We start from the raw sequence: 24,028 nt of genomic DNA on the forward strand, positions 1-24,028 counted from the left end.
AACCTAATGATCGTGAAGATAAACATTCAATGGCATATTCGATATTTTACGTCAAATTTAAGTCTCATATGGTAACAAAGCATGCATATAAGGCCAAGCCCCTCTGTGCGCTGCTCCACTATGCTTTTTTCTTTCTCCTTTCTTCCATCTTCTTCCCTTTTCACGTCATTATCCTAAAAACTTGCAGATTTTCACATCCCAAACAACATGAAGGGAAGGTTCATGTTTCTGTCGGTGCTCCTTTGTGCCACTTTTCATGTCTCCTTCTCTATTATCGACGGTAAGAAGCTACAAATTCAATATTCATATATAATGCATATATACACATACATGTACATAGTAGCAAGTATTTGTGTAATTTATACGAAGTTTTAGGTTTAAATTTTGTTGTCGTCATTGTATATAAGCACTTAAGGGTACTCTAATTATTCAAAAAATACTACCCATCTAATTTGATACACTCCAACCGTTAAGTTCAATGTTCATAATCTTTCCCATTTAGCTAGCAAACGAAAAACTCTCTTTTGTTAATATTTTTAATTTTTTACGCGTATAATTGCAAATTAATATTTTGATTGGCCATCGAGATTTTAAAATTTCTCCAAAAAATTTGCTGTCACTCAAAGTTGGACTGTCTCTTACCAACTATGATTTCTCTCTTTTGTTAATATTCATTTGCATAATTGAGTTCTAAATTAAGTTTTCAGACCAAACTATAAACACTGACCAATATTGTGTCATGTGCGTCACACCATATGAGTTGTAATAATCAATCAAAAGGTTGAAACTAAAATTTGGGTATTACAAAATCCGAAGGGGTGAATTTATTAATTCGTTGATGTGGACATAATTTATGAACAAGATATGCGCCCCTCAATAATCTTTCTAGCAATATATCCCTTCTTCTCTTCCTTGACATTCAATTATGCTGGGGTTAACTACTAGCCCTATATGACGGTGACCTTTGAGAGTCGCACGGCTCTCATAAATTCCTTAATTTATTTCGTTCTGGGGCCTACATTTTAGGCTAAGCACGATGCATGCATGTTGCTCTGAAAACTCACATGGCCATGTGTGTTACTAGGGACGTTAGTGAACAACCACATAGGTGGTGGTGGACTGCACCACCACATGGCTTCAGAGATATATTTCTCAATTCACTGTACTATAACTAGCAATTGGAGGATTTTGGGACAGAGTTGGTAGTAATTGGATTGGACTTAGCTGGGTTCTAAAATATCTTTCTTGTTGATTTAATTACAAAAGTGGTCCTGTGAAAAAAAATGGTATCCATTATCTTAGCATAAGATGAAATATATAATTAAAAAGAAAAAAGAAAAATGCGAACACTTAGATATTAGATTTGCTTCTGATATTATTAATTCATTTAACGATTATTATTATAAATATTATGAATTATATATTAACATTGTTTTGTTGGTATAAATGTTCTATATATTATTTAATACATTACATCATGTAACATTAGAGATCAGTAACACATTCTTTGACCGTGTGTTTAATTAGCTTCACGTTTTATATGTTGGATCGATGTGCATTGACTGAGAAGCAACAATTTGATGCTTTTGCCTTTTTATATTCTTGGATGTGAATTTACATGCTAATTGTGTATCCAATATAATTGCAAACATATATTCCAATACTCTTTTTCGAGAAATTACTACATGATCCTATAACTATATATATGATTTTGACTAATTTTTATTTGTTTAAATTGCTATAATTGTGTCACATAGATACATAATTTTGAACCATATAATAATTTCTATTTTCAACACACTTTTTTTAATTGAAAATTATGTGAGTGTCACTGATATTTAAGAATGGAATCCACCAAATGAGAAAGAAAGAGGGAGTAAAAAAATTATATTACTAATATTTCTTCTTTAATATAATATATCTTATTGTTAAAGTAGACTTTTAATCAATAATTTAATTTCTATTAGATAAAGTTACTTAAAGTCAATCCTAATGTGCATTTTTTCTATCAATTAATAATTTTGATTCCGTAAATAATTTATGTATTGATATTATATTTTTGTTTACATTAACATCTAATTATCACGTTGTCATATATGATAAAGTTATTAATTTTTAAATTACGTTTATCATGATTCTAATTAGTTCATAATACTATAGGTTTAGTTGCCAACGGCAACTTTGAGTTGGGTCCAAAGCCCTCCGCCCTAAAAGGAACAGTGGTGGTGGGCGGGAGCCACTCGATCCCAGAATGGGAGATCTCCGGCTTTGTGGAGTACATAAAATCCGGCCAAAAGCAAGGGGACATGTTGCTCGTCGTCCCAGAGGGTGCCTACGCGGTGCGCCTAGGGAACGAGGCCTCCATCAAGCAGAGAATCAAGGTGATCAAGGGCATGTACTACTCCATCACCTTCATGGTGGCTCGCACGTGTGCACAAGAGGAGAGGCTCAACATTTCCGTCACTCCTGATTGGGGTGTGATTCCTATTCAGACTTTGTACACGAGCAGTGGTTGGGATCCCATTGCGTTCGGGTTTAAGGCAGAGAGTGAAACGGTGGAGATGCTGATTCATAACCCTGGAAAAGAGGAGGATCCCGCGTGTGGCCCGCTTGTTGATTCCGTTGCTCTCAGGACTCTCTACCCTCCCAAAGCTACTAACCGTAAGTTTAGTTATTCTCTTCTTTACTTATTATTTTTACTGTTTAGTAAGTTTAATCAATCCTGCTTGTCTTGATATTTGTAAATAGTTTAACTGTGTATAATTAAGGATTATATGATGAGTTCTGCTTATATATAGATATTAGGGTGGAGTTATGAGGTTGATGGATGGTAAAAGGAGTAGAGAAGAAGAAAAAATGTCGATGGTTTAATTTCACCTTTAACAAGAGAGTAATAATTAATGATTAATATTTATGGAAAACAAAATATAGATATTAGGGATGCCTATGTGATGAAATGAGTTGGAACTTAGATGTTTTATTTTACAGTGACAAAGTCCACAATTTTTTTTTTTTTTTGGAAAGAGACAGTGGCAAAACTTAGATATGTAGTTTTTAAAATTAAATTTATATGTTAGATATATATATTTTTATTAGACAAAGTCACGAAACTTATGTGCTAGTTTCCTAGTTTGTTTATTTTTTTGGATGATTTTCTAATTAAAATTTGACTTATATGTTCAAATAATAATTTTTTTACATGAATTACATAAGTGAAACTCCAATTTTAAAATATTGTTAAAAGAACTTAAAAAATTACGGTATTACGGTAAGGTGTTCGTAATTTAATTTTGATTGAAAAATATTACTAAAAGAATTTTAAAAAATTACGGCTAATTTTATTATTATTATTTAATTGCATCATGTTTTGAGTTCAAATCTGACAAGCTTGGAAATCAAGATAATGTTGATATTAATTAATCACGCGTTATTATGTAACATTATTTTATAACGTTTTAGAAGTAGTTAAAATTATCTATAAAAAAAAGCAATAAAAATTATAAATTTTTTTACAATATGTAATTTAAATTAATTTATACTAATAAAAAATTTTGTTTTGAAATATATATTAATTTAAGTTTAGAATTCTATTGATTTAAGTTTTGAAATATGTACAACAATAATATTTTAAAGCAATAATTGACTTTGTGATATATAGAGTGGGTATTAATCGATCAAATTTGATCTAAAATTATCTTGCAGTGTTTTTCTTTTAGTTAAAAGTTACTTTAATATTAAAGTTCAAAATAAGAATTTTAAAAATAAAACTGAAGATGTTTTGTCCTTATATGGTAAGAGTTTTTGTTTCATATAGTCCCGTAATAATTGACTTATGTCATTTATTTAAGATCAGATGGAGACTGGAGAGTGGAGAGGGAGGTCAATTTTTTGTTTTTTTTCAAAAAAATACGTTTGTTAAATTTAAAAAAAAAACTGTAAAAAGTAATATTATTACTTTTTTAAGATTTTTTTTCTTCTAAAAATATCTAGTTAAACTTATTCTTTTAAGGGAAGAAAAGACAAACAAAAAAGCTGGACAACACTACCTTAGCTCAATTTATATACAGAACCCGAACCCAGTCCAAATAGGTCGAGACGAAGTTTGAGAAAATGATGGGTCTAGAAATCCCTACTAAAATAATAAAAGGACAATTATAAAACGAATTTAAGAAATTTTAGTTAGACACTTAAATGCTAGTATAACTTTTTCATACGTTGCCAAATAGTCATGAACACATTACACATGCACACAGACTGTTTGATCTGATGCTATATTCCTCGTGATTATTGCTAACATGGCTGTTAATTGGAATGCTTAATCAAAGAAATCATATAAGAACAAACATTAATAGCTCAAGAGAAAGAAAATGGATTAATACCTATGAAGGCAATAAGTTAAATATTGTATTAGCATGTTTATGCAAAGATATGAGACAACTAAGAACCGTTGGCTGTGGTCCTACATTCATAGTTCGCCATATTATCTAGGTAGGTAGGATGTTATGATCATATTTATGAAATGCAATTATGCATCCTATCCCTCTAAAGCTTCTATTGGAGCTAGTACAAAAGGCAGCATAAATTCAAATTCAGAATTTGTCTGACACTAGAATAATATATAACAGCTGTTTTTCTTATTACTTGTCTTCATTGCATGTGTGATATGGAATCAGATAACTATTCATTACTTACCTTGGTGAAGAAAAGCGTTCGGATTTCACAGAACATTGCTCCGCTAAAAATGGAACAAAATAATGCTAGAGAAAATTAAATGAGTGTGTCTATATATATATGTGTGTGTGTGAGAGAGAAATTATATGGGACCTCGACTAGCAATGAATACTATCCACTTTATTTCTTCAGTTAGGTGACTATTAATTTATGCACAATGTAGTACCACTTATAACTTGCTTTTAACAATTCAGAATTTCTTAGCGAGTTCACTACATTAAATTGACGAGTAAATAATTTGGAAGGTAGAGAATCAACTATATAAGTGTATGAATGTTAGAAATTATGCTTATTAATGTTCTTGAATGTGAAATTTATTTCGTCAGATTAGGTTCCTACATCTTAAATTTTGGAACTAATTTGACTGATAAATTACACATTCAGTATGTATTTGTTTCAAGTAATCTTGACAGATTTCTGAGAATATATAACTAGAAATGTGTATTCTCGTGTGATACAAGATTAAAAAAATCAAGGCAAAATATTTTCCCAAAAAAATAATTTTCATATATATTCTCATGTTTTCATTCTCAATGGAAAGGGTGGATAGTTTTTCTTTATCAGTAAAGGGGTGGATAAGTTGATCCCTATTGGGCAATAATAACATTATTCTATATAAAACTTTCATTTTTATCCTTTTAATTTTTCTTTTGCTCACCACTTTCGTAAAGATATTTCAACAAATTTTAGTTGTTAACCGAACATTTTTTAAAATACTCATGAATATCATTTTATACTTATGTTCTCAAAAATGTTATTTTCAAGAATGAAAGCGGATAACTTCATACATCATGTAAAATAAAAAAAACTTGATACATGTGTCCTCACTTCTCATTGACTAAATGAAAATAAAATAAATATTTATTAGAGAACATAATCATGAATGTGATTTGTATATGACTTATCTTGTATCTTTTAAACACTACTTGGACCCTCAAATCTAGCTTGAAGATATAAGATTTGAATATCCCGCTAATAAAAATTAATAATATTAGCAATTAACATTTGTTGATTGAAATAAAAAAATGAAATCTAACTTAATTGACAATTAAGTAAAATATGTTAATTATTGTAAACTTTATTAATATCTGTTTTTGATTCCAAAAGATAAATAAAAACTGGACCATATTTACTCATTGAATCTTCAAATTAGTGATTTTTCTTCTATGTACATCTCTTAACTAATTAACATATCTCACACTCCACAGAGAATATACTAAAGAATGGTGGATTTGAAGAAGGACCCTATGTGTTTCCCAACTCATCTTGGGGAGTGATCATCCCCCCAAACATTGAGGATGACCACTCTCCCCTCCCAGGGTGGATGGTTGAGTCCCTAAAGGCAGTGAAGTACATAGACTCAGACCACTTCTCAGTCCCTCAAGGCAAGAGAGCAGTGGAGCTAATAGCAGGCAAAGAGAGTGCCATTGCTCAAGTTGCCAGAACCATCCCTGGCAAAACCTATGTTCTCTCATTCTCTGTTGGGGATGCTAGCAACTCCTGTGAAGGGTCCATGATTGTGGAAGCCTTTGCAGGCAAAGACACCATCAAGGTGCCCTATGAGTCCAAAGGCAATGGAGGGTTCAAGCGTGCTGCACTCAAGTTTGTGGCGGTTACCCCTAGAACAAGAGTCATGTTCCTTAGCACATTCTACACCATGAGAAGTGATGACTTCTCTTCACTCTGTGGGCCTGTGATTGATGATGTCAAGTTGGTGAGCCTGCGTAAACCATGATGCTAACTAGGGTGTGAGGCTAATCAATCGAAGTATTATATATATATATATATATATATATATATATATATATATATATATATATATATATATATATATATATATATATATATATGGGTTCAGAGCTAGCCTTTGATTTTATATAGTTAGGAGAATAATTAAGAATGTTTCTTAATAATTTCTGTCTTTTTTTCTCAAGAGGCCTGAGAGGTAATGAGTTTGATTTTCATTTTAATATGAGAAAAAAAAAAGTGTGTATAACAAGTATCATCTATATATAGACGTATAGTATATATACGCTGGCGTGTTTCTATAAATCCTTTCATGTACTTTGAATAAATGATGCGAAAGAAATATAGATTATTCACAACCTTGCTTTAATTTTATGCTATAAACAATGTTTTACTTTAATTAATTATCAATTTGTCTTCGTCCTTGTTGTTGGTTGATGTTAAATTTTAATGTGGATTCCTTTTAACTAGAGTTAAGTTTGCCAATTAGCTTAATTAATTCAAAATTTTATGAAAAGTTTTTACATTTCTTCTTTTTGTCTCTCCAAGTGATGGAACCCAGAGATAAACATTTGTTTGAGTACAATTTAGATGCACTTGTACAAAACGACAGAGATTATATTTGCAAAATTGGGTTGTGTCCAAATTCATGTAAAATATGGAATCTAAGTACTCAATGACGCATCCTCGCAGAAAAAGAGTATTAGATTATCTCAATAGTTCAGAATCTCAAAACCAACAGTTGCTGAAAAAGCTTAGATTAGTGGAAACTGAAGTTGCCGAAACAACATAGTAACTAATTTTACTTGCATTACTGCTTACTGGAAACTGATTTATGTTTTCTAGTCAAGTTTAGTTTTAGATATATAACTATACATCCCTCTGAATCAGCGGTTATTGTTCCATATTTAACTATACATTCCTTTGTATCCTGAAATCTTTGGTTTTTGTTTACAGTCTCGACCTTTATCATTATCAATATTTCATTTAAAATTAATGACAAAATAAATATTAAGGGGTAAATATGTTTTTTATTCTTATAAATATCTAAGTTTTACGTTTGTTTTATAATAAATTTTTATTTTATGTTAAATTTTTAATAAAATAATTTTATTTTTAATCTTTTAATATTTTGTTTTATTTCTGACAAATAACAAATGAAATAAATGTGTCGGATCAAAATTTATTAATTTATCGGAGACTAAAAAAGAATTATTATTTTATTAAGAATTTAATGTAAAACAAAAATTTATTAAAGAAAAAAAATTAAATATTTATTAAAAATAAAACATATTTAACCAAAAAGATTAATTTTGTATTTCAATAAGCTGTTACTTGTTACTGCTCATTGGTCCTTTACTTCTCTAGGTTGAACCATAAGATGCCAACAACAGAGTAATTATTCCTTGATTCAACGCTGTCGTGCAAACACAGCATTGCTGAGACAGCCTTAATTATAATAATGTATAATATTCTTTGATGCTTCAAAAGGCAAGTAATACGAACTCATTCTTATATATAGCATGTCTTCATTTTTTTTATGCACACGTCTTCATTTAGGCAGATAAACATTGGTCAAGGCGAGCACTTCAAATTACAGGAAATAATGCATTGGATCAATAACTCCCAATCATTGACCATCATTTGCAATACCAAGGTGAATTTACTAAGAAGGCAAGCCCAACTTCATGGACCGAAAAATCCAACTAGCTAAGATGTGGTGGTCACTTGGTTGGTGCAAAATTGTTTGGAATTTATGACTACAGTAGTCGACTGAGAGATGCCATAATTTTTTAAGGACACTCTTTTGATAGTGAACAATCGTGGCATAGTTAATTCTAGTTTGATTTCTTTTGTTTAATTTTAAATTGAGCATGTGTTTGAAAAATTATTCTTCCTCAACTTAATCATATGGATCTCAATTATGGATGACAATGAATTGGGTCGGGCATGAGTAGCACCTTTGTGTTATCCGACCTGTGAATATATGTATACATGATTTTGATGATATCAAAGAAGAATCAAACAAGGCTGTTTCAAAGGATAAACATTACTTCAACATTAATACAAGATTGTTTCAACAAACAAAGTCTTGTTTCAAGATTTCTTTAAGATCAAGTCTTGCCTCAAAACAAAGTGTTTCCAAGACACGCAAGGCTCTGATAATCGATTACCAGGTAGTGTAATCGATTACCAGAAGACAAGTTTGAAAAATAACTTTTAAAAAAGGTTTTGAATTTGAATTTTGAACCTGTAATCGATTACCAAATGTTTGTAATCAATTACCAGCAACGAAACTCTTAAAATTCAAGTTCAAAAGTCATGACCCTTCACAATATAACTAGATAATCGATTACCAGAAATCTGTAATCAATTACCAGTGAAAAAATTCAGAAAAAACTTTTTGAAAAGACATATCTCTTCAAACCATTTTGAAAAGGCACGAAGGGCCTATATATATGTGTATCTGATTTAAAAAAGCAAGAGAGAAATTTTCCAAGAGAACTTCATTGTCAAATGCTCTTTCAACAACTCTTGGACAAACATTTGCAAATCCATTAAGAGTTCATCTATGAACTTCAATTGTAATATCCTTCTCTTAAATAGAGAATTCTTCTTCTTCTTCTTATTCAAAGAGATTGATTAAGGGACCGAGGGTCTCTTAAGTTGTAAGGATTCATGAACACAAGGGATGGGTTGTCCCTATGTAGTTCAGACTTTGTAAAAGGATTTTTACAAAGAGAGTGAAAAATCTCAAGTGGGTTGCTTGAGGACTGGACGTAGACACAGGAAGTGGTCGAACCAGTATAAACCGAGTTTGCATTTCTCTCTTCCCTTATCTCATTTATTTTATTGCAATCAATTTTGTCTTGCATGTTTAAAGAACATTATTAAATTGGCTGTTGCTTCTTTTTCTGCATTCTGAGCCTATCATTTAGAAGGGGGTTAAAAGTTTGTTAGCGGGAAATTAATTCACCCCTTCTTAAGATAACTGAGGCCATTTGCCCAACAAGTGGTATCAGAGCAAGATTCTTGTCTAAAGTTTAAAAACTTCAAGAATAATTATGGCTTCATCTAACTTTCCATTTCCTGTGGGAAATTCTATTAATAGGCTTCTTATGTTCAATGGTGATGATTATCACTATTGGAAAACTTGAATGCATATCTTTATTGAAGCCATAGATTTAAATATATGGGAAGCCATTGAATTTGATCCCTTTATTCCTACAATGGTAGAGAGAAATGCAACTATTAAAAAAAACTAGAGAAGAAGAAGATGATGATTTCAGATTTTGTGAAAAGATTCAATAAGTTTCTAAGAAACAAAAGAAATCAAACATCGATCCAAAGAAGAAAGAAGAAGATTCCTCCTTAGCCCTAAAATGCTATGAATGCGATCTACCTGGGCATATGAGATTCAATTGTCCTGTCTTTAAAAGAAGAATGAAAAAATCCGATAAGAGGAATTTCAAAGAAAAGAAAGAAAAGAAAGCATACATCACTTGGGAAGATAATGACATAAATTCTTCAAGTGATTCAGAAAATAAAATCATAAATTTGGATCTCATGTTGAAAGACTATGAAAGCAGAGAAGAGCAAAGTTGATACATTGATAGCAGTTGCTCCAAACACATGGCGAGAGATGCATAAAAGTTTATTCATATTTCTCCCATAGATAGTGAATATGTGATCTATGGAGACAACAAACAAAGGTCACTTAATCAACAAGCCCAACAAGTGATATCAAATGATACCAACAGGTCACTTGTCTTTGATTGATTACTTTTGATTATTTTTGCTTATGATTGTTAACTTTTGATTGAGATTTGATTGTCTTTGATGATTTTTTTAATGATTATTTCTACTTAAGTTTTTTATTGTCTTTGAAGAGGTAATGTCTTTTAACTATGAGATGACTTATCTATTTCTTTTGATGAACTTCAAGATGCATTTAATGACTTACATAAAGAATCTATTAAACTTTTCAAATTAGTTTCATATTTTAAGAAAACTATTTCAAATTTAGAAAATGAAATTTTGAATTTGAAATTAAAATTTGGAAGTTGGAAAGTGAAAGTTATTAGAAGTTGAAAGTTGAAAATGGAAGTTGGAAGTTGGAAGTGGAAGTTACTGGAAGTTGAAGTTGGAAGTTGGAATTTGAAATTTGAATTGTTTTTGGAATAGAAATTATTGTGCATAGTTAGTTGATTGTTAATTTAATTAATTTGATTTGAAATGTTTAATGATTGATTTTATTTGATTGTGTTTGATTGATGTGTTATTATGATTGACTTTACTTGATTGATATTCAATGTTTGTTAGTATGATTGATTGATAGCATTAGATGATGTTTATAGGAATAGAAATAGGTCATTTTTAGGAGAAAAGGCTAGTTTAGTGTTCTAGTAATCGATTACCAATACATGTAATCGATTACACTAGAACAGGTGGCTTGTAATCGATTACAATAGCCCTGTAATCGATTCCCAATAGGCTGACTCATCCTATAATCGATTACCAATCATTGTAATCGATTTCAAGGCATCCTGGACTATAAAAATCGCGTTTTCTAGGCTCTTGTGCAGACCTTATCTTCTCCTCTTCGTAGTGACGACACACCACCATTCCCAAACTTTCAAACCTTCATATCTCCTTCATTTCTTCACCAAATCATGTCCCACAAAGTCCAAACTTCATCTTTTTCATTCCTTTTTTGATTACACCGATTGAGATCTGCAAAAACTTTGTCAAATGGCTAAATCAACAAAAAAGAGAAAGGGTTCTTCCTCCATCACCGCCGTTGCTGGCCATCGCTGCCACGGACCAACTGAAGCATCCACAACACCGGTTCCTCTTCCGTGTCATCCCCATGATCATCTACTTTATTTTCTTCAGATGATCAACGTCTAAGGTACTCTTCCCAATTTTCTTCTAGGATCATTCTAGATCCTAAGTACCTTGATCTTGAATTCTTTGATGGAGAAATATTTGATTGTTATCAAGTGTTTCAAAATTCTGGTTTGATTGATTTTATGTCTCTGAAACTGCCTTACTTTCCTGAACTAGTTTTTCTATTCTAATTTGAAAATTCAAAATGATATTCTTTACTCTGAGATGCAAAATATACCCATTGTTATTAATCAATCTTTATTCTTCTCATTGACTAAATTACCCAGTCAAGGTGTTCCTTTTGAGGACACTATTCTTGATGACTGGAAGTTTGATTACTCAAGTCATGATGCTCACCGTATGGTCTGTAATGACTAGGCTGATATGATCGGCAGATTGCTTGCTGGGTCATTAACCTTTGACTGTCGCATCATGCACTACATCATTGTTTGCATTTTGTTACCCCATTTGTCTAATCTTGCTCAAGCCTATGAAGAGGACTTGATTCTCATGTAGGATTTTCTTATCGGTCGTCAGATTGACTGGGCCCACTTGGTTAGGTACCGTATGCATAAGGCATTACGGATCAATGCACCTCTTTTGTATCCTCATCTTGTCACCCTTTTTTTTTCGTCATTTCCAAATTCCTTTGGATGATGAACCCTTTGTTCAAGTAAAACAATCTTTTTCTATTGGTGCTGGTGTGGTTACCTCCTTTGGTTACCGAAAGGATGTTGATGGTCAATGGATTCATAAACAAGACTTGCATCTGCCTATTCCTGACGAATGTACCCCATCTCCTCCACTACAAAGGGTTGATTCCTCTTCTCTTCTAACCGAAGTCCTCACAGAACTTCGTGGTCTTCGAGCTTTTGTAGGTGAATGATTTGATGCGATGGATACTCGCCTTGATGCAATGGATGCACGCTTTGATGAGATGGATACACGAGGATCAATAGTCTCAAAGATGATATGAGCTTCATTAGGCGTTGCTTCGATCCCCCGGCTGACTCTTAACTTGATTATGCTTTATTTCCTTAGTTTTATGGTTATTTCTTAGCCTTGTATTTTGGCTTTTAATCCTTAGTACTTTGGTTACATTTTATTGTGTTCTTACTTGTCTTGGATATGGTTTCTTTGTGGTTGGATCTTTTAGCCTTTGTTTTGCTTTTGTCTTGGTTTGATTAGACTTGCTTGAATTATGTTATGGATTAAATCAGTTGGATTATGCTATGGTTATTTTTGTCTAGATGTATTAAGCTCCTAATTTAATTCTTTTCTCCGACCGTTTTTGGCTTTTTGATGTTGCCAAAGGGGGAGAGAACTTAAGGGTAGAGTTTATCATGAACTTAGGCATAAATTTAGGGGGGGTAAGGGTTGTGAGCACGCATTATAAATTGCATATCATTTATCTTGATTTCAGATTATTGTCATCATCAAAAGGGGGAGAGATAGATAAAAGATAAGAGAGTAAGGAAAATTATCTATTCTTTATGAGACAACTTTTTATATATGAAATCTATGAAATCTTCAACTGTCTCATAAGCAATCATTACTAAACCAAGGGGAAGAAACTATATACAAATAGATATTTTTTGTTGCTCCTAACCTATAGGCGATTGTCATCATCAAAAAGGGGAAGAATATAAATCATGCAGGTTTTGATGATGTCAAAAAGAATTTGCTTGATATCATCAAAAAAGAAGAGAATGTGAATCATGCATGTTTTGATGATGTCGAAAAGAAATCACTTGATAATGATTGTCATCATCAAAAGGGGGAGAATGTGAATGTATGTATACATGATTTTGATGATGCCAAAGAAGAATCAAACAAGGCTGCTTCAAAGGATAAGCATTGCTTCAAGATTAATACAAGATTGCTTCAACAAACAAAGCCTTGCTTCAAGCTTTCTTTAAGATCAAGTTTTGCCTCAAAACAAAGTTTTTCCAAGACATGCAAGGCTCTGGTAATCGATTACCAGACAGTGTAATCGACTACTAGAAGACAAAGTTTGAAAAAAGTTGTTAAAAAGGGTTTTGAATTTGAATTTTGAACCTGTAATCGATTACCGGATGTTTGTAATCGATTACCAGCAATGGAACTCTTGAAATTCAAGTTCAAAAGTCATGACCCTTCAAAATATAATTGTGTAATCGATTACCAGAAACCTGTAATCGATTACCAGTGAAAAAATTCAAAAAAAAAGCTTTTTGAAAAGACACATCTCTTCAAACCATTTTGAAAAGGCACAAAGGGCCTATATATATGTGTGTGTCTGATTTCAAAAAGCAAGAGAGAGATTTTCCAAGAGAACTTCATTTCCAAATGCTCTCTCAATAACTCTTAGGCAAACACTTGCAAATCCATTAAGAGTTCATCCATGAACTTCAATTGTAATATCCTTCTCTTAAAGAGAGAATTTTTCTTCATCTTCTTATTCAAAGAGATTGATTAAGGGACCGAGGGTCTCTTAAGTTGTAAGGATTCCTGAACACAAGGGATGGGTTGTCCCTGTGTGGTTCAAACTTTGTAAAAGGATTTTTACAAAGAGAGAGGAAAATCTCAAGTGGGTTGCTTAAGGACTGGACCTAGGCACGGGAAGTGGTTGAACCAGTGTAAATCGAGTTTGCATTTCTCTCTTCCCTTATCTCATTTATTTTATTGCAATCAATTTTGTCTTGTATGTTTAAAGAACATTATTAAATTGATGGTTGTTTCTTCTTCTGCATTCTGAGTCTACCATTTAGAAGGGGGTTAAATGTTTTAGTGGGAAATTAATTCACCCATTCTTAAGATAATTGAGGCCATTTGTCCAACACGACCCGCTAAGGCAAATTTGTGTTTCATAGCTGCCTAATACTTATCAAGTATTCATTTGGACACTACTAGAAAAATGGGCTTTTATGACGCACATTTCACATCAATCCTTTGAAACCGTCTTAGAAGAATAGACAATGACATTTTTGTAATTATGATGTGTGTAAACGATGACAATTTTATAAAATCTGTTTTCAAATGAAGCATACAACGACAGGTCGTATTGTAACCGTCATAGAAATGAGAAATCTATGGCATTTTTGGAAAAAAATCATGGTATGCGCTGTCAATTAAGTCACTCACCCTTGTGCCTGAAGTGACTCACTCTCCTGCCCTCATTCTGACCTTACTTTTTTCCCTAGGAACAGGAATCCCACGCCACTTGTAATTCCATCTTGGTGTTCGATTCTCTACTACATCCTTTCATTCCTTTTCCAAATCGTTTGATCGATCCATCTCTTGCTTCCAATGGAAACCCCTACCGACAACAATAACAACCCTGCATAGGAAAACCCTAACAAAACTCTAGACCCCATCGAACCAGATCCAATCCATGCCATTGAGGATGATGTCGTTGTTGGATCGAGTGGCCTCAGAATAATTAAGAAGGGGGGGGTTGAATTAATTATTCCTAAACCTTTATTAATTAAAAAATTAGTCTTCTAAGGCTTTTACTAAATTGTTAAGAGAATGAGGAGTAGAAGAGAAATTTAACAGAAAGTAAAAGTGGAAATTAAATGCACGGCGAAAAGTAAAAGAGTAGGGAAGAACGAGACAAATACACAAGAGTTTTTATACTGGTTCGGCAACAACCCGTGCCTACATCCAGTCCCCAAGCGACCTGCGGTCCTTGAGATTTCTTTCAACCTTGTAAAAATCCTTTTACAAGCAAAGATCCACAAGGGATGTACCCTCCCTTGTTCTCTTTGAACCTAGTGGATGTACCCTCCACTAGAACTGATCCACAAGAGATGTATCCTCTCTTGTTCTCAGTCAAACCCAAGTAGATGTACCCTCTATTTGTACCACAAAGGATGTACCCTCCAATGTGTTAAGACAAAGATCTCAGGCTGTTAAACCTTTGATACTTTGTGAATGGGGATACAAAAAAATTCTCAGGCGGTTAGTCCTTTGAACACTTTTGTATTAGGGAATGAGAAGAATCAAAAGAATTCTCAAACTGTGTCGTTTTGAATTCTTTGACAAGGGAGAAGGGAGACACAAAAGAATTCAGGCGATTAGTCATTTGTTCTTTTGAAAAAGGGATAAGAGAGACACAAAAAGAATTTAGGCGGTTAGTCCTTGGCGAATTCTTTTTGGCAAAGGAAGAAGAGAATGAAAAGATGAATAGCACAAGTTTTTAAGGTTTGGAAAACCAGAAAACTTCAGAAAGCTTTTGGTACAAAGAAGAAGTTCAAAGAGATTAAAGACTTGTAAAGGATTGTATGAAATAAGTGTTCAAGATCGATTAAAAATGCAAAACAAAGCCTTGCTTTTATAGACTCTTCATGTCTGGTCAAGACAACCATTTAGAAGAGTTATAACTTTTAGAAAAACTTAAAACCAATTTGAAAAAGTCAAAACCTTTTTGAAGAGTTACATCTTTTGATTTATTCAGAAACAAACACTGGTAATCAATTACCAAATTAGTGTAATCGATTACACAAAGCTTTTGTGTGAAAGGATGTGACTCTTCACATTTGAATTTGAATTTCAACGTTCAAAGGCACTGGTAATCGATTACCAAAACATTGTAATCGATTACAGCTTTTTGAAATTTATTGGAACGTTGTAAATTCAATTTGAAAACTTTTTCAAAACAATTTTGCTATTGGTAATCGATTACAACAATCTGGTAATCGATTACCAGAGAGTAAAAACTCTTTGGTAAAAGGTTTTGTCAAAAACTCATGTGCTATTCAAAGTTTTGAAAAACTTTTTAATACTTATCTTGATTGAGTCTTCTATTCATTCTTGAATCTTGAGTCTTGAATCTTGATCTTGATTCTTGAGATCTTGAACCTTGAATCTTGATTCTTGACTCTAGACTTTCTTCTTGAGTCTTGAATTCTTCTTTATTCTTATCTTGAACTCTTGACTTATTCTTGATTCACTTGAGTTGTTCTTTGATTGATCTTTGATCAACTTGAGTTGTTCTTTGATTGATCTTTGATTCACTTGAGTTATTCTTTGATTGATCTTTGAGCTTTTTGTCATCACCTTTGTCATCATCTTTTGTTATCATCAAAACACCTTTGAATCACCTTTGATTCACTATGAAGTTTTGCTTCTACAATCTCCCTCTTTTTGATGATGACAACTTCTAAAATCAAGAAACACACTTTTTTCTAGTCGATCACTCTCATAAATTCTTCCCCTTTGTTTTTGAATTTATGTTTATCTTAAAATTAAATTAATTACTCATGTGAGTTCTTGATTTAATCTCATTTCTCTCCCCCTTTGGCATCAACAAAAAGCCAAAGTGCGTATCAAAATTTAAGTATGCAAATATAACTAAACATTCATTCAGCATTCATGAAGTAAGAGCCATGAAGCAACAATCATAAATAGATTAACTATGAAATCCACATAGTCAAATAACATACTTGTTCAACCATACCATGCAAATAAGGAAATAGTAAATTGTGTTCAAATACCATAATAATATAGCCAAAATACAAGGCTGAAAATCAAAGTACTAATAATATTAAAATATAATTCTAAGATGATGGTGGCGACGGTGGTGGAAGATCAAAGCTTGACCGGATGTAAGATACATCTTCAACCTTTGTCATTCTTGACTCCATTTCATTGAAGCGTATATCCACTTGCAATTCCAAGGTATCAAACCTTTCTCCAACAAAGGTTTTGAAGACTATCAAACCTTTCCATAATCTTTGAAAGAAGAGATGAATCTTCTCCTTCATGTCCTTCTTCACCAACATTTCTAGCACCCTTCTTCACCCAAGAGCCATCATGCACCTTTATATAACCAAAGGATGCTATGACTGAAGCGCCTATAAGGAATGATCTCTTGATTGGAACATAAGGTTCAGAATCAAGAGGGATGTTGAAGTGTTGAAGGAAAAGGGTAACAAGATGAGGATAAAGCAATGGGGCATTCAATCGCAATGCCTTATGCATGTGATATCTAACAAGGTGTGCCCAATCAATTTGTAAACCTTTATGAAAGGCCCACATGACAATGAAATCTTCTTCAAAAACTTGAGCAAGGTTTGAAGATCTAGGGAGTAAGATACGAACAATAAGATAATGCAGAATGCAGCTCTCAAAAGCCAATGAACCGGCAAGAAGTCTTCCGGTCATATCCGCTTGGTTAGTCCATAATTTGTAAAAGATAGAATGCCTCCACAAAATTTTGAGGAAAAAACAACATTCTTGTTTGAAAAAATTTGGCACCTCGAAAGCGACCCTTTGACAATCCAAAAAACCAAATATTGGGCAATCGACATACTAAAAACCAAGAGGGATTGATATCAAATGTCCAACTGGCCAGCCACTGAGCCACATCATAAATCAGTCCAGAATTGTAAAGTACGAATAATCACATATATGGGCAAAATTAACAAGTGATTAATGTGCATGAATTAAGGACAACTTATGTAAATCACTGCTAATTCAACAATGAATTAGCACCCGAAACATCCCTTAGCATTGTTATGTTATAGATGTTATATATACAAAATTAATGTCTAACTAACATTTCTTTAATTTTAATTACTTTACTTACATTATAGCTTTAAAATAAATAATCATGCCTATAAAAATCTGGTTTAACATTATACTAATTATTATCATAAAAAAATTAAACTAATATTTAGCTTAAAAAACATTGCACATTAAACTAGTATGAAAGTAATAATAGTACAATGCTTTTATTAAAAATAAATCATGTATTATACTTTATAGTTTAACTTTATAATAATAAAATAACACAATTTTATATAATTGGTTTAATTTATATTGAATAAAAAACCATTTAATAATTTAATTTTTGAAGACACGCATGAATGTGTGTGTGTGAATTTAGAATCTCCACTACACACATGCATAGTCACACAAACCCAGCTTTTCTAACCAAGGAGATTTTTTTTTTTTCAAATCAGCCAAAATGAAACATATTGAAAACATATTAGGTACCAGAGATACCCCAAAGTACATAAAAAAAAAAAAAAAAACACAAAACAAAATACACAACCATAGGGTAAGGCATCCATACACTAGATACCAATACCAAACCCTCCCACCAATAAGTATTACACTTAAAGCATATTATCCCACACCAAGCTTCGGTGAAAGCCTACCAATGCATAGGCTTGATAATTGATAAATGCCTTCCCATGATATGAGTGAAGAAAAAAAAAATACCTTAAGTCTTCTTTTACAACACTGAAAGAGAAGAAAAAAAATCATTAGACACTCAGGACAAGCTTGAATATTCTCTCCAAGCAAACAGAAATTAACATTTAGAATTGTTAACACTTGTGTAAGAAACATAATAGAATAAGATCATCAACTAAAATACAACACAAGCATTTCCCTTCTCTCCAAGCACATGGCAACGACCTACTTACATAAGCTTAACTCACCAATTAGCACAAGTAAAGCAAGCAAGAAAAAAACCCAAGCAGAAATTACTATATATATGTATTAAATAATGTTTATCTACAGGCTATAATATTAATATTATCAATCTTAAGTCAAAATTATATATATATATATATATATATATATATATTATTTTCCAGATCCAAAAAACTTAGTAACATATAACCTTATGGAGACATTTCTATGGAACCACATGAAGGCAAAGATACTAGAGGATGAAAAATAACATGTTCGTTTGTTACGATCATTTTCTCGTATTTCTTTCTGTACAAATTCATCATCTTCATCCTCAAATTCTACCTCAAGAAACTTAAATTTTGTTAGTGAGCAAGACAATCAGACCCACGAGGTCACTCCAAAACATAATCTCTTTGATGAAGAAGTTCGATTTGAGGAGATAAACCAAAATATGGATGATTGGAGTATTCCAGAAATCCCTCAAGACACACTGTATGTTCCTGAGACAATCAAGGATAAATACAGTTTTGATTATGTAATTAAGACGGTAGAAAATAATATATATATATTGAAATAAAAGATAATGTGTTGGCTTAAAAGAGCCTTCAAGAGTTCTAAGAGACATCATTAATAATATTACATCTTTCCATTTATCAGCACAAAACACAAGCTTCTATAAGATATTACTTAAAGCATATATCTCCTGAAGGACAATCATAGGAAGCACACCTGTAGTCAATCAGGGAGTCCAAAAGTACAAGGAGAAAATTTTTAATATTGAACTCCTTAGATAATTCTAATAAAACCCCCGCCACATCCCTATATGAAAAGGAATTTAATATATCATAAATATAAATAAAGAAAAGACAAACTTATTTCCTCCGGGGCAAGCAAATCAGTGATTTCTTCATTATACAATTCCAAAAAGGTGACCTTCACACTGTACTCAGCATTCTGGCTCTCAAATGTGTCAAAAATCTGCTTGACAGCCCTAGGAATAACTCCAGCTCCTGGAGGCAACTCTCCATTTGAAGCCAACTTTTCACCTTTCTCCGATCCAACAAATGAAACGTCTAGATTAATTGCACCATCTGCTTTAGCATAGAAGACTACTTTGTACTTCTGCCCTTTCTCAATATTCTATTTAGAATAATTAGAAATGATCAGAAATAATATTTCAAGACAAAGTTGGGTTGTATCCCCTAAGAAGGAAAGCCAGCAACACCATAAGCATAATCTGGAGAGGACTGCTAGATTATCAACATGTGAAACGATAAGGTCTATTGAATTTAATAACCCTCCATTTAAAAAGAACACCAGTTGGAAATAATGTTAGAAAAAAAAATTATGCAGATGAAAGAATCATATATATGTTGCATAGAAAATAATCATCAATGATATTCCAACATGTGACAATCTGAGTGGTAACAAAGATTCTAAGACTCTTGGATATTTTAGCCATCTCCTTATATAGCATAGCGACAAGTTTTTGTACCAAGAGAAATGGTATAGGTAGGTAACCCCCAAAATTTATGAGAAAGGTCACCGTTATTCCCTACTCACAAAATCGACCGATAGTATAGTAAGCACATCAAACAACAGGTAGATTTCATGAATGCTCAGAGAGAGATTTAGAGTTTAGAAAGGGAAAAGAAAAAAGAGAATGACTGACCGAAACCAGTGCAGTGAATGGTGATGTTCTAACCGAGAATTGGCTTGGGACCGGTGCCAGGCCTCAACAACTGCTTGTTCCCCTTTCCTGCTTGCTTACTTTCTTTTGATTCTCTTCCTCTCCTTTCTCGTCTACTATGCTTACTCCTTTAGCTCCGCCGCTCTTCTTATATATTCCCTTCTTCTCGATGTAGTTTTTGAGAGAAGTGTATGCGGCAGATCGATTGGAATAGAGGACATGGCTGGTAGAGGCCAAGGCGATGGCATCAGAGAAGTGGTGAATTGCCGCCAGAGGAGAAGGTTGCGTTGCCTTTGGCTTTGGCTCCGTCGACCATAGGGTTTAGGTGAATGAATTTTATTTGATGAAGTGAAAAAAAAAAAGAGAGAAGAGGAGGGCTAATAGAAAACGCAAAGTACAACTAGAGAGATACTAGAGAGTTCTCAGGATGCAAGAAGAGGGGTTTTAGAATGGTCTGCCAGCAACACTACTTGTTTGGAAATCCAACCAATACAAGGAAATATAGAAATTATATTTTAAATTTATAAATTCAATATACAGACAAAACAAAATAAATCAGTAAAAAAAATCAAGTATTTACCTGGAAAAAAGATAAAAGATAATAAGAATATGTATTTAATAAACTAGGAAGAGTGTATCTTTTCTCTTTTATGATTGGAAGGGTGTATTCAATTTGCACATTTTAATCTATTATTTATTATCTAAACAAATGATTTTGTCAGGTTAAATAACACATAGCATTATTCATATTCTCACTAAATTATAATTACATAATAATTATATATGTACCTCGTCCAGTCCAAATAAAAATATATAATTTTTTAATTTTTATGAATTTTATATTAAAATAAGTTGGTATAACTAAAATAAAAACATGTAAGCTATTCCAAATAAAAATATGTAAACTTATATAAAATAGAATTAATTATTTAAAAAAATTGTAAAATTAATATAAATTTATTAATTATTATTCGATTAGTGTTTATGTATATGTATAACAAGTAATAAATATTTATTTGTATCTAGTTATATTTATCATCTAATTATAATTCATATAAATCAATATTCTTAAATATATAAATTAAGATTATAATAACAATATTTGAAATTATAATTAATAATTTAAATTATGGGATAAAATTATTTTTAAATTGAAATGATATAATTAGATAAAAAAAATTAAATATATACAAATAAAGATAAAAGAAAAGGATAAATTAATGGAGAGATATATTTTTTAGTTAGTTGTAATATTTTTACATCAAACATGTATTAGCATAAAGTCCTAACCAACTGAGCTAATAAGCCAACTATGTTATAAAATAATTAATGTCTTTATATATAACACTAAAATTTCTAATGTATATTTAATACACACATAAGTTTGCATAATAAATTTTGTAACAAATAATTTTGATCTATTAATGTATTTTTTTACATAATTATAATCCAAACGTATTGCGAATCCATAAAGGCCTTACGGATTGACAATCTGTATGGCTATTACAGATTCCACAAAACAATTGCCTATTGTACACTAAAGTCATATATTGGGCCTTGATTAAGTTTCAACCAATCATTAGTGTATATGTTGCACTAAAGTGATATTGGACATTGATTGAGCCTTGTTGAGTTTCAATCAATCATTAGTGCATATGTTACACTAAAGTCATATTGAAAAATGGTGATTGTATAAGTTTCATATTGAACCTTAATAAATCATTATTGGGCCTTGGTTAGTGAATATGTTAAATTATGACTTAATTGTAGGATTTGTCCCCCTATTTTACCTATTTCACCCAATCAATTTCCTTATTTTTTTAATTCATTATCTAAGTTTGTTGATTTTGACCATTGAATGTTAACTTTTAAGCGTTGACTAGACTAGAAAGTTGATCAATATTTTCTTAAAAAATATGAACTTAAGAAAATACTTGAGGAAGGACTAGAATCATGGTCACTGGAGTGAGTGACACACTCCTTTACCACTACACGTACATACCCATTTAAATATTTGGTGCAAAATATAATATTAATATAAGTTTTATGTAAAAATTTATATTAACATTATATTTTGAATAAAATATTAAAATGAGCACCTAAGTGTAGTGGTAAAAGAGTGTGTTTCTCACTCAAGACCATGGTTCTAGTCCTTTTTGAAACATTTTTAGATTTCTTATTTTTTAAGAAAATGTTGGTCAACTTTCTAGTTTAGTTAACATTTATTGGGATGTATTTAGTGCACATGTTGTACTAAAGTCAAATTGGATATTCATCCATAAATTTCATTTACACCATATTGAACCTTAATGAATAATTAGTGTTAAACTTATGACTTATATTTTAAACTACTTAATTTTATAAAATTTGATTATAACATATTTTCATAATATAAAAGCGTATTTATTTATAGTAATTTTTAAATACTTATATATAATAAACAATTGTTTTGTACAAACACAAATTAAAAGACTATTGATAAACATGATTTATTTATCTTAATCAAATAATGTAAATATTGGTTTCGTAATTTTATTAAAAATTATCATAGTATAATTAAAAATATTATATACTTATCATTTATAAAATATTGTAAATATTGGTTTGTAAATTTAAAAATATTACTAATATATTAATTTCAATACTTTTCAAGTACAAAATGTATTTAAGTATATTATATATTTATTATGACCTATAATAAATTAAAAATTTAGTTTCTAAATATTTTTAGAAAAACATTCGGTCATTAATTCGGTCGCCATAATATATTGTGTTTAATCAGACTGTTTCTGATGGCATGTAGGTTCCCTTCCCCTCTTACTCCAGCTAGCAATCTTAATAAGTTCTTTTTATTTCACTTTCCTATTATGTGTGGCTAATGAAGTTATTTCCACGATAAAAGAATGACAAAATATGTAACTTCACATGTCTCTTGACAAAAAAGTTCATCAATTTGGTCAAACATGCAGAGAATGATATTCTTGACCTAAATAAAGCAGCAAAAACTTTGGAGGTCACTCTTTTTTTTCCAAAAAATATTGCGATCGAAATATCTGATATTTATTCTTCCTCTATTATACATGAACTATTGCAAAAAGAGCTTTCGACAACCATTTTTTGACACATTTAAAGACAGTTTTGAATCATCTTTGAAGCCAATATTGTGGAAAGTCAAAACTTTTCACGACGGTTCTTAAAAAATCGTTTTAAAAGAGCTATCATTCTAAGACGATTTTTAGGCAAATAACCTTCTTAGAATGGTCACATTCTAACATGGTTTTCACTAAAAATTGAAAGTTGAAAATTAAAAATTAAAAAAAAAATCCGTTTTAGAATGTATTTTTTTTAAAAGTTAAAAATTGAGAATTTTAAGACGATTTATCTAAAAATCGTCTTAGAATGTTTACAATCTAAAACAGTTTTTCAAATAACCATCTTAGAATATTTTTTTAAATTAAAATAAAATGAGAATTCTAAGATGATTTTCTCAAAAACTGTCTTAGAATGTAGACATTCTAAGACGATTTTTCAGATAACCGTCTTAAAATGTATTTTTTTAAAAAA

The 24,028-nt window shown here is 31.4% G+C and overlaps 1 protein-coding gene and 1 long non-coding RNA gene across 3 annotated transcripts; one reads left to right on the forward strand and one right to left on the reverse strand.

Annotated features, from left to right (window-relative positions):
- Positions 1-110: 110 nt before the first annotated feature.
- On the forward strand, positions 111-6,833 carry LOC100813910 (uncharacterized). Of its 2 annotated transcripts, none has more exons than XM_026126472.2 (4): positions 111-280; positions 2,161-2,661; positions 5,940-6,503; positions 6,560-6,833. In XM_026126472.2, exons 1-3 carry the CDS (start codon positions 208-210, stop codon positions 6,464-6,466), a joined length of 1,101 nt encoding a protein of 366 aa, XP_025982257.1. In that variant the 5' UTR covers positions 111-207; the 3' UTR covers positions 6,467-6,503; positions 6,560-6,833. The 2 variants fall into 2 exon arrangements, with proteins under 2 accessions (XP_025982257.1, XP_040866923.1); XM_041010989.1 differs by having other exon boundaries at positions 6,564-6,833.
- Positions 6,834-19,313: 12,480 nt separating this feature from the next.
- LOC102662625 (uncharacterized) lies at positions 19,314-20,934 on the reverse strand. The gene is made up of 2 exons (XR_419205.4): positions 20,447-20,934; positions 19,314-19,914 (listed from the first exon to the last, which is right to left on the reverse strand). It is a non-coding gene; the product is annotated as an uncharacterized lncRNA (long non-coding RNA).
- Positions 20,935-24,028: the final 3,094 nt, after the last annotated feature.

Source organism: Glycine max, chromosome 17 (genome assembly GCF_000004515.6).
Source record: "Glycine max cultivar Williams 82 chromosome 17, Glycine_max_v4.0, whole genome shotgun sequence".
Classification (NCBI taxonomy): domain Eukaryota; kingdom Viridiplantae; phylum Streptophyta; class Magnoliopsida; order Fabales; family Fabaceae; genus Glycine; species Glycine max.

Bases quoted from the DNA above. Each gene is read 5' to 3' on its own strand.
- LOC100813910 (XM_026126472.2), top strand. From the start codon at position 208: ATGAAGGGAAGGTTCATGTTTCTGTCGGTGCTCCTTTGTGCCACTTTT. The intron at 281-2,160 runs GTAAGAAGCTAC...ATAATACTATAG, and splicing joins CTCCTTCTCTATTATCGACG to GTTTAGTTGCCAACGGCAAC. The intron at 2,662-5,939 runs GTAAGTTTAGTT...CACACTCCACAG, and splicing joins CCCTCCCAAAGCTACTAACC to AGAATATACTAAAGAATGGT.